This window comes from Falco peregrinus, chromosome 1 (assembly GCF_023634155.1).
Source record: "Falco peregrinus isolate bFalPer1 chromosome 1, bFalPer1.pri, whole genome shotgun sequence".
NCBI lineage: Eukaryota > Metazoa > Chordata > Aves > Falconiformes > Falconidae > Falco > Falco peregrinus.
Window position 1 is genome coordinate 39,988,582 of NC_073721.1, and position 15,064 is coordinate 40,003,645.

The window sequence follows — 15,064 nt, forward strand, 5'->3', positions numbered from 1 at the left end:
GAATTGGTCAGGCAGTTGGGCTAGATGATCCTTGTAGGTCCCTTTCAACTGAAAATATGCCCTGTCTATCCTTGCATTTTAAAAGTTCTGTTGACAGAGTCAGCTGCTTTGCACAGTCCCACAAACATCTAGTAATTTGTTTATTAACTGCTTGAGGGAAATGGTGCCAAATTGTTAAAACTATTTTTGCCACAGGAAGATGTTGATGCTTTGCAATGACTCGATAAATGGGGCTTATAGAACCCCGTGTGTACGCCTGGAGACAGCTGGCCATTGTTGCCTGTAGTGTATAGCAAGGAAAGCTCCAATGAATTGCTTTGCAACACTTCTTCATCTGCACATTTATACTCATGTTGAAATGGGTTTTCACAGTCAAACTCAGCCCAAATCTTACCAATTATGAATGGCTGCAACAGATGGTATGTCTTAATGTTTTTAAGAATGAGTGATATGTTTCAAATGAGAAACACGTGTTGCTCTGCAGCTTTAGCTGCCACTTCTGAGATGGGAACCAACTCCCTGACTCCTCCTTCTCCACTTGTTGATTAACATCCTGTTTTAATAACCAGAGAATGAAGACCATGAAATACTGCATGATGGAAAACTGTGAGCAAACATCAATTCCAGTGTAAGAGAATCCTGCTCTTTCTCAGCTTGGTGGGAGCTGCACTTGTCTGGGCAAGGCTGAAATTTGTGTTCGCAACACAACAAAAAAGTATTGATCAGCCTTTCCTGAGGGACCTTGGGACCGGGAAGTTTTGCAAGAGCTCTCACCTGACATCTTGAGAACTTCGTACAATGTTTACTGCAAGGGGGGCAGCTGGTAACCTAAGGTGAAGGTGTATCATGATGATGTTCATGGGTGCTTTGTCAGTTGCCTGGCTTTGCAGAAAATACAGTGTATTCCTTTAGTAAGCTAGTTTTCCTTTCATTCTGCATCTGTTGCACTGCTTTCTTCTAAAAATGAAATTATTGCTCTAAATACAGCCAGGTGAAAGGTGGTTGTGGAATAAAAGCCTGGCCCTTGAAGAGCAATCCAGATAACAGCAATGCTGTGATTCATTTGCATCCAGATGACTGCAGCCCAGCCATCCTCAGAAACTGGACCAACCGTCTCAGAGACTACATTCTCTGAGTGTGTGCCTAGTTTTACTACAGACATAAAAGTCCATGCACACGCCTTATCTGGAAACAAATAAACTGTGTAAGCATCTGCAGGATCGGTGCTTAATTTGGTGGAGAACAGGCTGTTCTTTGTTGCTTTTACAAAATATGCTGCAAAAATGTTTGCTGGCTATGATGCAAAAGACATCATTAAGGCACATATTGCCAGAACAAATGGGCCAAAGGTCTTTTGTGATAGTAGCCATTCAAAAATAAAATCACAATCATTTGCTTACTTTTTCATTTATCAAATTGCTACAGCATCTTGCCAGAAACTGGGAGTAGAAATCATGTATGTTCTTCCCCTGGCCTTTTAAAATCCACACTTAACATTCATAACACAGCAAAATATTAATTTCTGTGTCTTTAAAACCAACCATATTAGTTATTCTCCTGCTGAATTTAGTGCTTATTCAAATGCATTCTCTGCTCTCCTTGAAAAGAAATTTTGGCTCAATTTCTTTAGTGCAAAGCCCTTCCTTAGTGCCTAGATAACACAGTGTTATCTTATTCTGTAATGCTTCACCATACAAAGCAATCTAAAACCCAAGGAAGCGTGCCAAGAGACACTGGGCAAAAAGCCCTGATGTAAAGTTTGAACTTCTTTCCCTTAACAGAGCAGCATTTACACAGCCCTCTCTTCAGGCAAAGAAAATAAATAAATCTAAAGAAAGCTCTGAAGTTAAACAAGTTTCTTAAGCACTACTTTTGATATTTATTTTAATGGGGAGAAAAAAAACATTTTATTTTTATCTGACAAAATTAGAGGAATTCTGCAGTGCTCTCTGTGGGACAAAGTTCTTGTATTGTGCTGTAGGTCAGATCTGGTTGTAGAGAGTGTCCACTGTAAAAGCCTATTTTTTTTGTGGTGAGATTTGCTGCTCTGTGGCTCCTTCCTGATCATCTGCAGAAGCATGGTGAGAGTCATGCAAGCTCTAAACGTTTTAGTTTCTGTAGAGCTAGGGGCAAGAAGGGGCAGACTTAGATACTGATGGTCATCTTGGCAAGAGGTGCACCTCCTGCTACCTGAATATTGCTGCGTGAAGATGCATGAGAGACGCATCTTCTTCCTTCTTCTCTCCCACTTGTGATCATGCTCCCTGCAATGCTTTTGGTCCAACACTGAGCTACTGTTACCTTTGCCATGCTATTTGCGGGCGGCATAAATCTCAGCAGGTTGGCAGACCCATTAGAAGTCAGGAAGTCAGGATGTGTAGGAAGGAGCCCCAGGTAGCCAAAATTTGCTGTTTTCCTCATGATATCGGAGTCTATGGAAGTTAGGTGTATGAATACTGTTAAACAGTGTAGACATGTGAGCTATCTGCAGAGAGCTTCTTTATTCCTTTTCCTTCTCTCTGCCTGAATTCAGGGAAATGTTATTGAAAATTCACATTTCCTCTCCCCTCCTATTCTCTTTCCACTTCCTTTCTCCCACTCCTACTTACTCTATCATAAATGTACCTGTACAGCTGTGACTTTGGCTTTACAAGCTTCAGTCTTTTAAATCCAAATGCTGTTCTTTGCAGTTGACCTTGCCTTTTGGGAGCAGAGGATCTTCTGAAAGACAGGGTTCTGGGAGGATATTGGCTTGCAGAGAATTGTATTCACTATTAAATGGTCAACATGGACTTCCCACCACCACCACCCCACCCCCCACCCCCCCCAAGTTTTTCTTGTTATGCCAGTAGAGAGTCCTAAAATCTGTTCACTGCTAGGAATGCAGAATTGTTGTAACTTAATGTGCACATGGGTTTTGTGGTACCAGTGGTGTGTTTTACTTTGGTCAGTCAATAGGGTCAAGACGAAAGAGTTTGTCAGGTTTATACCACTGTTTGCCTGAAGTCGGATAGGTAGGCAATTAAATTTTCCGATATTGAACAAGAATAGAGTGGTAGTGTCAGCTCTTCTGCAAATGGATATTAAATTACATGATATAAAAGTGGATAAAGATGATTCACAGCAATAATATGACCTGGTTATGTATTTATTGAATTTAAAAGACCATTGGGTGGCTTGATTTCATTGCCAGTTGTGTGGTAGTTAATGATCAGTAAGAAAGCATCAAACTGAGAACAACTCCTGTTTCTAAATATAGTGTACCTTGCTGAATTTCCGAAGTTCCCAGAATGAATTGTGTATGTGTAATGGATCTAAAAATAAGAATTATGCTTTTATTGGAGACTAACAACATATATTCACCATAAAACTATTCTTAACCTACAAAGAAAAATCATATGCAGAAATAATGGACTTGCTTCTAAATGCATATAATCGCTCTGACCTACAGCTATATGACTCCTGATTAGTGCTGGCCATAAATGAATGTCCTAATAAAAATTTGAAATGTATGAAATCAGCAGCAGAAGCCAATATTGTTACTTCCTCTTCAGACTGACATTTGTACTGCAACCATTAGTTTTAAAAACATCAGGCAAGCTCTTTACCAGAGTGGTCTGTCCAGTATCACTGTTTTGAAAATTAATTTCTGGAAACAATTGCACATATGATAAGCATCAGTTTGAAAATTCAATTTACTGCATAAAGAATTTGGGGGGGACAGTTTTTCATAAAACAAAATAAGTCAATTAGAGCCTTCTTTTCACAGCCTGCATGTTTTCTTTCAAGCAAAATAACAGATTGTTTTTGGTCTATAGAAGCATGGACATTAAAGCTCCAAAGAATTATGTGCTACAGAAAATGTTGAATTGGACGTACCTAAGAGAAAATTAATTTTATAGAGTTTTTTCCTTTGCTTTTAGGTTTTATTATTTACGTGACTTGTTAGTTCCATTTAAAGAAATGAATATGCAAACAACTTTTGCTCCAAAACACATTTTATTTGAAAAAACAGAAATTCTTTCACATATTAATTAACATGTAGCCGCATCCTGATGTCTCTCTTCACCCAGGAGACGTTTATGTGGTGATACATGGCAGCTCTATAAAAAAGCGTAACAAACTGGGTGATGCTCTGGACAACATGCAAAGAAAACACTGGCTTTACTCATTTGTCTTTGTAGTTGGGAAAGAGTGCGATATGTGGGCCTGAATTTTGGGCCAGTGGATGCTCCCGCTGGGCCATTTGGGCAGGCTTTTGCCTGCCTTGAAATGGGGATGGAGCAGAAAACAGAATTTCAGCACCACTGCTTCAACGTTTGAGTCACTCTTTTAACTTAAATCCAAACAAAATTTGGTTTAGTTTCTCAGGGAGATGCCTGATCTGTAATGCTTGTGTAGATGCAAAACCTCCTTAGTAGTCCAGTACCTAGTGGAAGGGCTTTTCCAACTTCATGGGCTGGCAGGCTCCAAACCTAATTGACCTGAACTTTAAAAGATTTGATACCAAGGAATTGCTGGAAATATAAATGCGCCATTGTGTGTACCTGCAGCATACAACTGAACTAAAAGCTCCAAATGTTTTGGACTAGGCACACAGAAGTAGTTTGTTTTTAAAAACCCAGTCGGCTCTCAGTAAGGTTTAGTCTGCAAGAGATGATTAATGCAGCCTTGTTTGATAGTTATCCTGCTGAAGGTGCTTTGCGGTGGGCATTGTGTGCTGCCTGTGTTATTCCTAGCTGCTCAGGCAACTGAGTAATTGTAAAAAGATTAGTGACAAAAATAGCAAGCTTGGCAGGTGAAACTTGTGAGTGAAATAATAGGTAAAATAAATAAAAAAAAAATCTTCTTCTACTTCTATTTAGTGTGAAGTTGTCATTATTTAGAATTTTTGGATACACTTTCTCTTTTTATCCAGAAGAGCTAATCCTTGACTGTTTCACTGCTAATGGAGCAACGTTTACAAATCCTGTGCCTATTTAGTTGGGGTGGAATTTTACCAAATGTTAAGAGTTCATTGTAAATTGACCAAATAAAATAAAAAAAAGCCTATTGATTGCAGGACCCTGCATCCTTTGATGGTAAGTGTAGATGATGTAAGCTGTTGCCAGCTTCTCACAGTTAATTGCTTTTAAGGAATTGAAATTATATCTGCTGAAAGACGTCAAAAAAGAGAAACCAAATAGGATCTGATTGCTCTTTGTCTGTCCCACTGTTTCTTTCACTGCCATGATCCCACTTCAAGGGATGCCATGGCTTGCCATGTAACATTCTAGGGGAAGGCAAGCTCTCCATGATTATGGAGACCTTTTGGACCAGTTGCATCAAAATGTTTATGCTTCAGTTGGGAGTATCGCAATGTAGGGTGTAGAGAAGACAAGATATGCAGGGTGTTTCATCATTCCTGTTTTGCTCTTGCTAATGCCCTGGCTCCCTTGTGTTGGATTTCTATCGTCTGGAAGGAAAGAGTCTTGGCCTTACAGCATGACATTGGTGCTGCAGACTGCATTTCTATTCCACAGGTAGGAGATCTCCCCCTCCGTTCCTCCATCTGATGGAGATTACTTTTAGAAAAGCTAATAGATGTGCTCAACATTCTTCCTGTCTAGAACAGTTTGGTCATAATGTGTCACTTTCCTCTCCTCTTCCCCCTTCTGTCTGTAAAATATCCGGTACGGGACTTGGTTGGACATGACCTGAAGGTTTTTTACAGGCTGTATACCACCCATCTTTTCCTATCTCCAGCTTTAACATGTGGAATTAATCTAGGACAAGTTGAAAACTCTCTCTGCTTCAGCTTTGCCCTAAAACTATAGGGCAATAGCCTACGATGGCGCTATAGATGATTTTAATATTGACTTACAGTTCCTGAATATGTGTGGTGCTAGGAGTTGTTATTTTCTTACTCTTAACACAGTTTCATTTATACACGTTTGTTGAAATGCACACATGGTGGTGGCGGGTGGGGGGGGGAACCCTTGTTTTTAAAGAATTTTCAAGCACTTTAAAATTACTTTTTTTATAAAATAAGGGGTTTCTCTTTCTATTTTCCTTCAAAATGTGCACTGAAAAGTGCTGAACGGCAATTCTCACACTCTCTGTGTGGAAACTGTTCTGTACAAGAGACCTCATGTGTAGCAGTGTTGAAAATCTAATCAGGAATGCTTCATGCAGCTGCAAAATCATTGCTGGATAAAACATTTTAACAGGGAAGCAAAGCTGTAATTGCCAGAGAAGGTCATGCTTGCAAACACTGTGTTGATTGGGTGTGACTTGGATGAATCCTGATGGTCCAGAAGGAAACCCAGTTATGCCCTAACCTGGTGGCCACTATTTTCTGTTCCAGTTTTCCTCTTGTGAAACATAGTCATTATGTGGCTAAAGATTGGAAGACAAAGCAGAAATTCTGATTACAGTCAACAAGCTCAGCATTCTGCACACTCAGGTCCCTGGTGTGACGATACTGTGTACAGCAGTGCCATTTTCCACTATCGACTTTGTGAGCAGGAGCCTTCCCTGACCCGACCTATAAATAAAGTCCATGTTGCACACAAAGCTCAAAGTCCCCTTTAGATTTATTAACAGAGCAAGCAACAAAAAACAGCGTGCTGAGCTGCTCCTGGGGCTCCTCCCCACGGACTGCACTGTTCAGATCTGAAGTCCTCTCTGCACACTAAGGGCTCTCAATTTATCCTCCTTGTGAGGAAGGGTAGCAAGACTTGCTTTGAAGAATCCCTTAACCCTTTCCTGGAAGGAACTGTATCTCATACTGTCTCTTGGGGGAGGGGTTGTTGGTTCCTTTCATCACAGTCCTCAAAGCATGCATACACTAAATGATTTTTATGGTATAATCTAACAAGGCAAATTCCTGCTGTTATGGTAGGGGAATTCAGACTTGAAGGTCCTGCGACTTTCTAAGCCATCGTGTGTATGTCACGCATGTCACTGCATCAGGCTATCCCTGCAGTCCTGGCCTGGCAAAGCTGAGAACGTAACAGAGGGTCGAACTGGTGGTGCTCCGCTGGCATCTGTCTGTCTTGGCATTTATTTTCCTGAAGCTCCTAAACATCTCATTTTGCTCTCCCCTGCTGTGAATGCCACCCCTGTGCGGTCTCGCAGTGATACTGAACTCCAGCTCTTGCTGTCATATTTTCCACTTTCCTGTAGTTCTGGTCTGTGTTTTTTTTAAGGTAGCATCTTGATGATCCTTGGCCTCCCCTGGCATTGCCAGGAAAGAAAACAGTAAGGCCATTATCCAGAGCCCCTTCAAACTGGTGCAGCTCTGGTGGTGGATATTCAGCATGTATCCTTATCCATGACCAAACTGACATCCATCAGTCCAGCGTGGCTCTACAGCATATGCGTACATGCAGAGTTTGACTTCACCTTGCAGCTGCTGTGCAGACATCAGGAATGGGGGAGAATGAGCATCAGTGAGAGTGCCATATGCCTGATAGAGATGGGAAGGATGGTGGCACCCTTGCATCATTTGTCAAAGCGGCTATGGCTGCAGCCCCATACTGTTTTCCTGTGTTTGGTGCCCATGGAGCAGCATTCCTGTTTTTTCCCAGCTTTGGCTGCTGGGGAGGATGGCTGTCACTTCTTTGGCCATCCCCACTCCTGAGATGGCCATTGCCAGCAGGTTCATGCAAAGACAGCTGCCCTGACAACAGGGTGCTGGGGGTAGCTGCTTCTGAGTCTTTGCCAGCATCGTGGTAGGTTGAAGTGCATCCAGAAGGCAACTGGCACCTTGTCCAGAGCAGAGACCATGGCCTTTCCTCTTGGGAGCCGACTTGTGTGAAGGAGGAAGAGCTGTGTTGTGCGCCAGCTTTAATCTTGGTGGCTTTGGAAAGCTTGGTGGCTTTCCAAAGTACAGCCTATTTCTGGGAGTTTAACCTTGTAATGGTTGAGGCCAGGCCCATCTCTCAGAGGAAGAGAACAGACTTTTGACAAGCTGAGGAAGACAGAGGAGCTTTTCTTACAGGCTTTTTTTCCCTCCTGCTGCTTCATGAGTCATAGAGTCAGATGTGTGGCGAGGCCGTCCCTAGGAAGTGGCTTGGCCAGTTAACAAGCCAACACCTGAAAATGATGCTGTAAGGTAACAAACTTTCTCAGTTCCTTAAAGCAGATCTCCCCATGACGAGGCATTCCCCACTGTCAACCAGACTACTGACAGCAGCCAATAGGCATCCAGGCAGGTGGTAGCATCTGTGTTCACTTCTGCTGCTTGCAGGTTTTTGTATTTTATTTTGGACTACGGTTTAAGTGATGGAATCCGGATTGGGCACCATTTCCCAGCTCTGCCACAGCTTCTCAGGTGAAGCAAGTAATGTTTTCCTGCCACTGTTCCCTAACAGGACTCTTAATCAGTCTTTCATTAATCCTGACTGTTTTGTCTGATGAGCTTGCAAGCTATTGGGAGAACATTTTTTTCTCCCATTAGCAGTGGACGGCTGTCTGTTTCTGCTCTGGCCCTGGGATATTGCTATAGGACCTGTATCATCAAAAATAACGTGGTATTTCCTCGTCCGTGTCTTTGCTGTTGCAGTCACACCCATGGTGGAAATACTGTCATTGACTTGTTGATCCATAATTTTAACTAAGTTTTGAATTCCAGCATGCGTAACAGGAGTGTTCAGAGAAGCAGTTTTGCAACATCTATGAGACTTACGCTTACTATAGGATTAAGAGGAGCAAAACAAGATACATCCATAAAAAAGCGAACTTTCTTCATAGCAAAACTCAGTGGTTTAGGGATTTTTCACATTTCATCTAGTGTTTGTATTGTGTTTCTAACTTTAAGCAAGTATAAACAAAATGCTTTTTATTTCTGAAGGTCTTTGCTTAAGAGACTCAGCGTGACAAGCTGAGAATATGTATATAGTTTTACCATTAGTGGGTTTTTTTCCTGTGAGTTAGGGTTGTGAAGTGATTGTTTCCTCCCTTTCATTAGAAAAATGAGCACTGTTCTTTTGGGCTGGTATTTTTCTCTGTATTTGGCTGTGATACAGTCAGAGATGACCAGAGTTGTGAGCAATGAAATAAGTTTTTTGACAAGAGCTTCAAATTGCAATTCCAGTCCAAAGTGGCATGTGACTTTGGATGGAAATTACAGATATTTTTTAAAGTACCTCTTTAGGTGTTGGATATTGGGTTTGTTTGGTTTCACAGTAAAACTTACATATAGCTGTCTTCATATGCTTCACTTCCCTGCCACCCCCCCCCCCCCCAAAAAAAAAAAAAAAAAAAAAAAAGTGCCTTTGCTGTTCATACTGTGGATGCTTTCTCCTGGCTCCACTCACACTTCAGCAAGGAATGAGACATATTTAGCAAATGTAGGTTTACTGTGGAACATCCAGACCTTTGAAGAGCTCTGACGTACTAGACTTTTCATCTCAGTATTTCATTGAGCGTATTTCTCCTGTCCTTGTGTTCATGCATGGCTGTGCATATGTCAAGCACAGTTTCATTTCACTTAATTCACTACAGATTGTGCTATGAGCACCTGGTCCAGTTTTCCTCTGACTTTGTTGCATGACTTGGAGCAAACTGTAAAATCCCTGGGCTTTTTTTTTCCCTTTTGCCATCCTGAAAACTGGAGTAGTAATATTTTTAGAGAGTTTTTGAACTAAAAATTGCTGTAAGTTAATGGACATTGAATTAAATACCTGGCCAGCTGTGCCAGGTCACTGATCCTTGCACTGCCAGGGTTGCAGGGTGTTGCATTTGTGTTGGCTTCGTTACCAGCATGATGGAGATACCACTTCCTCAGATGTGGTTTGGAGGGAGTAGCTTTATAATACCTAGTCTTCGCATTGAATGGAGAGTCCAGAACTCATTAGTCGCATGTTTATTTTGCAGACTCGGAGAGGTCCACTAAAAGATCTGGAGGCCAGCAAACCAGGCTGCTTCCAGCTTATGTTTCTTGCCTTTTGGGCATGACAAGAGCAATGCCGTAGCCCTGCCCAGGAGGTTCACCATGGCTTAAAACCAGAGATGTCTGCTGGGGTTATGAGCCACTCAGCAGTGAGAGTTCCTGTAAATCAATCAGATCTGTCTTTCCCTATAGATTTTGCACTTGTTGTAAGGAATGCTGTCTTTGCTGTACAGCTGTGGGAGTGAGAGCCGCAGAAACACTGTCTGGAAGACACGGGCATGTGGTCATGTAAGGAGAGGATAAGAAAGCATGGGGTCTTCCGGATGTACCTTCAGGCAAGAGGGAATTGGGGATTTTTGCAGAGATGAGGACGGCTTTTCTTTGTTCTGATGCACCCTGAAATGCCACGTGGCATTGTTGTGCCCATTTTGTATTTGTTTCCAATGGCATGTCTCAAGGGCACGTGTTCTGCTGGTTGAAATCGTGCATCATGAAAAAGCTTGGATGCTACAGCCCAACAGTAGGTTCCTTTGCTGGGAGCCTGGCCTGGGTTCATCAAAACCTCAGTGCACACCAAGGAGCAGGATGTCCCTGCTGCTGCTTTTTCTTCTCCCTGACTCCCATGTCAGCTGTCTCCCGCAGCTGCCTGTGACCATGCAGCACTGGAGCCATCCCATCCATCTACCTTTTTTCCTTCCCTCCATTTGAGTGTGACACCAGAACAGGCAACACCAGCTGCCGAGAGCCCCCAGCACCCCTTCCTTTAACTCTCAGAGAAGGGCAGTCTCTCAGCCAATGTAATACGTACACTTTCATCCTTTCTCCACGTCTCAGGTCACACACACAACCTACTATTATTAAGAATATGGGCGTTAAATGAAGGTATGGGCTATCATCTTTCTGAAACTGCTGAATACCTGCTCTCTTTAAATTAGAGGCCTCTTTGAAAAATAGGTTGGTCTTCTGCTAATGTAGACTAAAGATCAGGCCTTCCGCCTCAGTCAACCCGGGTAGAGCTGTCGTGGGGACTTTCTGTTTCATGCGTTAGCTCAATGAGAACATAGTAATGCACTGGAAATTGTGTACATTTGTATGAAGTATGTGTTTGTGAAATATCATACCGCACAAGCTCCTTGTAGCAGTAGGATGGGCTACCCACAACCCTCACTTGAGGCACTGCTCTTGCCCTCAAGTTGTGATGAAGATGCACGGCATCCTAGGCTTTCATAAACCTGTTGAGACTACACAGTTGACTAAATCTTTGTTGCGTTGTGCCCAAGTATGATTTTTAAGTGTGAATTTTATGATGTGCTGTCACTGCCAAGAACACATGTTATTCTCATGTTGGTGTTTTGCTGGTCATCAGAAACTGCTGCATGTCTCTAAGAGGTGAACATGGAAAAAGCAGGCTGGGTTAGCAATGAGCTGTGGTGTGTACTAGTTGAGATGTGTGTTGTTGGGTGGTCTCTAGGTTGTGTTTCCATACCAGTCTTACTGGTAGATGCTTCTTAAACTGTTTCACTTCAAGTTCTATCCTGGTGCAGCCTCTTCTCACCAGCCTTAGGTCACCTAGTAGTACTTCTTTTGTTCCAACTCTTCTCTACCTTCTCAACCTTTCCTTCCAATGCAAGGTTTTTTAGTAATTTGGTGGGAAGCTGGATCTTCAAAAGCCTCTCCCAGGAGATGCTGTAAGCTATATGCTCGTGCTGCACATGGGCTCAGGCCATGACATGCTTCCATTTGATCTGTTAGATGAGGCCTCCTGTGCAGAACAGAATAGCATACAGTGAAAGAAAAGGGCCAAGTCTTCTGTGCCACCATATCAGCATGACATCATTGATGTCCCTCTGGGAACCTCTGACAACACGATCATTTAATTCTTGTGAGTTTGCCTCATCTGAATTGTCCAAAAGAGATTTCAAGAGAGCATTTACGTGAAGCAGGCATAGCCTTGTCATCTGGCTCTGTCCCCTAGATTTCTCAGCATCCCTCTTAGCTCTATTTCCTATTTTCAAATGAGTAAGATCTGGGCTGAAAACTAAACCTCGCACTTCATTCTTTTTTCCATTTTTGAAGTTAGCAAGATAAACAAGTGTTGTTTTACATAAAAACTAAGCCTTAGCAAAACAGACAGATGTATTGAATTACCTCATAGCAAAATGAGTGTGTTTCATTGTCACTTTTGTTTTGTTTTGTTTTACTTAGCAAGATATTATTTTTTTTTAATCTATTGGTGCTATGGGGAAAATGCTGCATTGGCTATGAAATAGACAGAGGGCACCACACACTGACTGCTCCAGTAACGTGCACCAGTATATATTGTGCAAGAGCTCAAGGATCCTAGTTTTAGAATACATAATATATTAGAAGTTAAGCTGTTCCAAAAGCACACGCACACAAAAGACTTCTCTGAACCTTCATAAATTCTTATGCTTTAAATTAGAAATAAAATAGTCTCTTTTTCATTAGCGATGAAAATGATAGGTCTTAGCGGTGCCTAATATTCGTTCATTGCAAATAGTACCAACTTCTGTGTATTCCCTGCATATATTTTATTGCTGTGATTTGTGGTTCTCCCAAGCAGAACAATATTTTTACTTGACTGGTTATACCAGTACAAGTTAAAGGTCTCAGATGTATTCCTTTAAAATGACAGTACATTCTAGCTAGGTCCCTTTGTATCAGTACTTATTCATTGAAAAAAAGTATAAAATAGAACGTCATCCTTCTTAGTCCCAGATTCAAATAGTGGGGAGCCCAATCCCAAACCCCATACAGTGCTCTGTATTCACACTTGGGCTCAGAGCACACATCAGTAGTAAGCTACTGTCCCTTAATGCATTTACCTGCATGCTTGGTTGAGTAGATGCACCCCAGCACCAGCCTATGGAGGGTTTGCTGGCACGGCAGCCTCAGCTGGTGGCAGGCTGGCTTGCCGCAGCCTTGCCAAGAGCACCACAGGGACTCCCGGCTTCATTTCTGCTCCTCACTCAGCTCTGCAAATCTGTGAGGGTCTTCTGCACTGTTTGGTAGGTAGTGATTACTGGGTGCTTGGCGTGGCAGGGAGACAAGTGAAACAGAGGCGAGGAAGATGCTTGTGCACAGCAGAGAGAGATTTGCTCAGCTGGGGTTTGAGGACACGCTAACGTTCACCAGAACCAGCACATTTAATGTTACCTTCTGGTCTGTGCATCTCGAGGAGGCAGCGATGACTGTCTCTGCACTGCATAGGCGTGCACACAGTCTCTCCCATCTCCCCAGCACATCTGGAGCATGAACTGGGGAAAAGGCATGAGAGCATTTCACAATTCAGCAGGGCATGATCTCCTCTGAAACATCTGCCTCTCAGCTGAGATTTGTGTTGACTCTTGAGTACTGAGAGTTGGAGCAAAAGATGATTTAAATTAAGACTCCCAAGCAATTTTCTGCAATACTTGCTTTAACGGGTAGTAGATGGGATGTGCGTGTCAGTCTGCTGCAGAATCGTTTCTTTAGAGTGATTGGGAATGTGCCTCAAAGTGTAAGCTATGCCAGTACCTTTCTGTAACACATGTGAACGTATGTGCGTGTGACACGCTTGGGTTAATTATTTAAATCTTTAAATCTTGGGAGTCACTCCTCTGCATATGAGTGTGCATATGTGCACACACATACGGCACACTTGCGTTAATTACTTAAACCTAAAAATGCTAGAAGTCGCGCCTTGATTCTTTTTTTTCTGCTTTTTTGTAAAATAGCAGATGTTGTTAAAATTTAGACCAGATTGTAAAATCTTGTTCCAAAGGACCAGTTCCTGAAGAAATCTGACGACTCCTTCCCCTGCTGTTCACTTGCTCTCCAAAGTGGTTGTAGTAAAATCCCACCTCTCCAGCTACTTTGTAGGTGTTCCCCCAATCCAGAGAGGAAAAAACAAATGTGTTGTTTTGGTGTTCAGCTTTGTGGAAATCCTTTTCTGATTTTGATGGGGCATTTTACTACAGCATTCGGTTGGAGACGCTTACCCTTTAAGCACTACCGAGAGAGGCAATTGATGCAAAATCCTTCCATACCATTTTCTCAATAGTTAAAAAAGAAGCGGTGTTTTACCTACCAAAGTGTTATTAAAGGAAACTCAGCCATAGCAGCCAGTGTCAGCAATATGCCTTGCAATCGAACAAGAAATATGGTAGATACTCCAAGACATGAGATAACTGCCAAGGCTTATTGCAGAGCAAAGAGCTTTTCAAAAAATGTTTTCTCTGAAGAGTATCAGATTTCACTCACTTCTCACAGCACAGACATGCCTTGGCAATCATGATTAGCCTCATCTGGGCCTGTGAAATCCATTATTTTATAGCTAGTCTCATAGCTGGCAGGATGACAAACAGTTTATTCCTCTTTGGAGAGAAATCAGACCAAAAGACACAGAGCTTTAATTCTGCCTTCCCCCACCTAAGACATTTTTTCCTTCCTGCTTATTGCTTAAGGCAAGACACCTAATGTTTGCCTTGATGGCTCTGTCAGGCTCTTGGCATCCCAGATTTATCTCATGCCTGGCTGAGGACAAATCTTTAATGAACTTCAGGGGTTTGTTCCTTTTAAAGTCAGGCGAGGAGGGTTTGCAATTCATCTGGCAAGGAAGACATAAAGAGCTATGCAAATAATAATTATTCTTAATTAGCTACATTTGCCTAGTTGCCAAGTAATCTTTCCATGTGTTTGACATCTCAGGGGGAAGAAGAAGTGGGGTGGTTTTGCGGGTCCGTTTACCTGACCCAATTCCACTCCCTTACAGGGGGAGTAAGGCCCAGACTCAAACTTGCTTACAAGAGCTCTCCAGGGTTAGATTTTACCAGGCAAGGTTATTTCTCAAACAGCTGTTCTGTTGTGGGGATTTTAACGTTTCTGTTGGTCCATGTCTCCATGCCCCTTCTCTGAGCACTCCTGGGTTGACCTGGCAGCACTGGGAATCAGGTGTAAGGAAGGTTCATTCCCTGGAAAGCCACGTTTAACAGCCCTGGAGAATCAAACCCTGCTGCCAGCACCTCCTTGTGCTCCTTTATGTGCACAGAAGCCTTTCCTGATGGAGGGGAGCAGCATCTTAGTACTCATTTTGTGTCCAAATCTTTTCCAGAGGGGCACCCTGGAATTAACATTCTTGGAAAATGCTCAGCTTTTTTTTTTTTTTTGGACCTGGAGCTGTAAGTA

General features: G+C 42.4%; 1 protein-coding gene across 1 annotated transcript in view; it reads left to right on the forward strand.

Moving 5' to 3' along the window:
- Positions 1-9,367, forward strand: part of LOC129782882 (golgin subfamily A member 6C-like) — a 124,239-nt gene extending 114,872 nt beyond the window's left edge. The window contains exon 10 of the mRNA XM_055792239.1: positions 9,331-9,367. Coding sequence (XP_055648214.1) covers positions 9,331-9,367 — 37 coding nt within the window. The remainder of the gene's footprint in view (positions 1-9,330) is intronic.
- Positions 9,368-15,064: the final 5,697 nt, after the last annotated feature.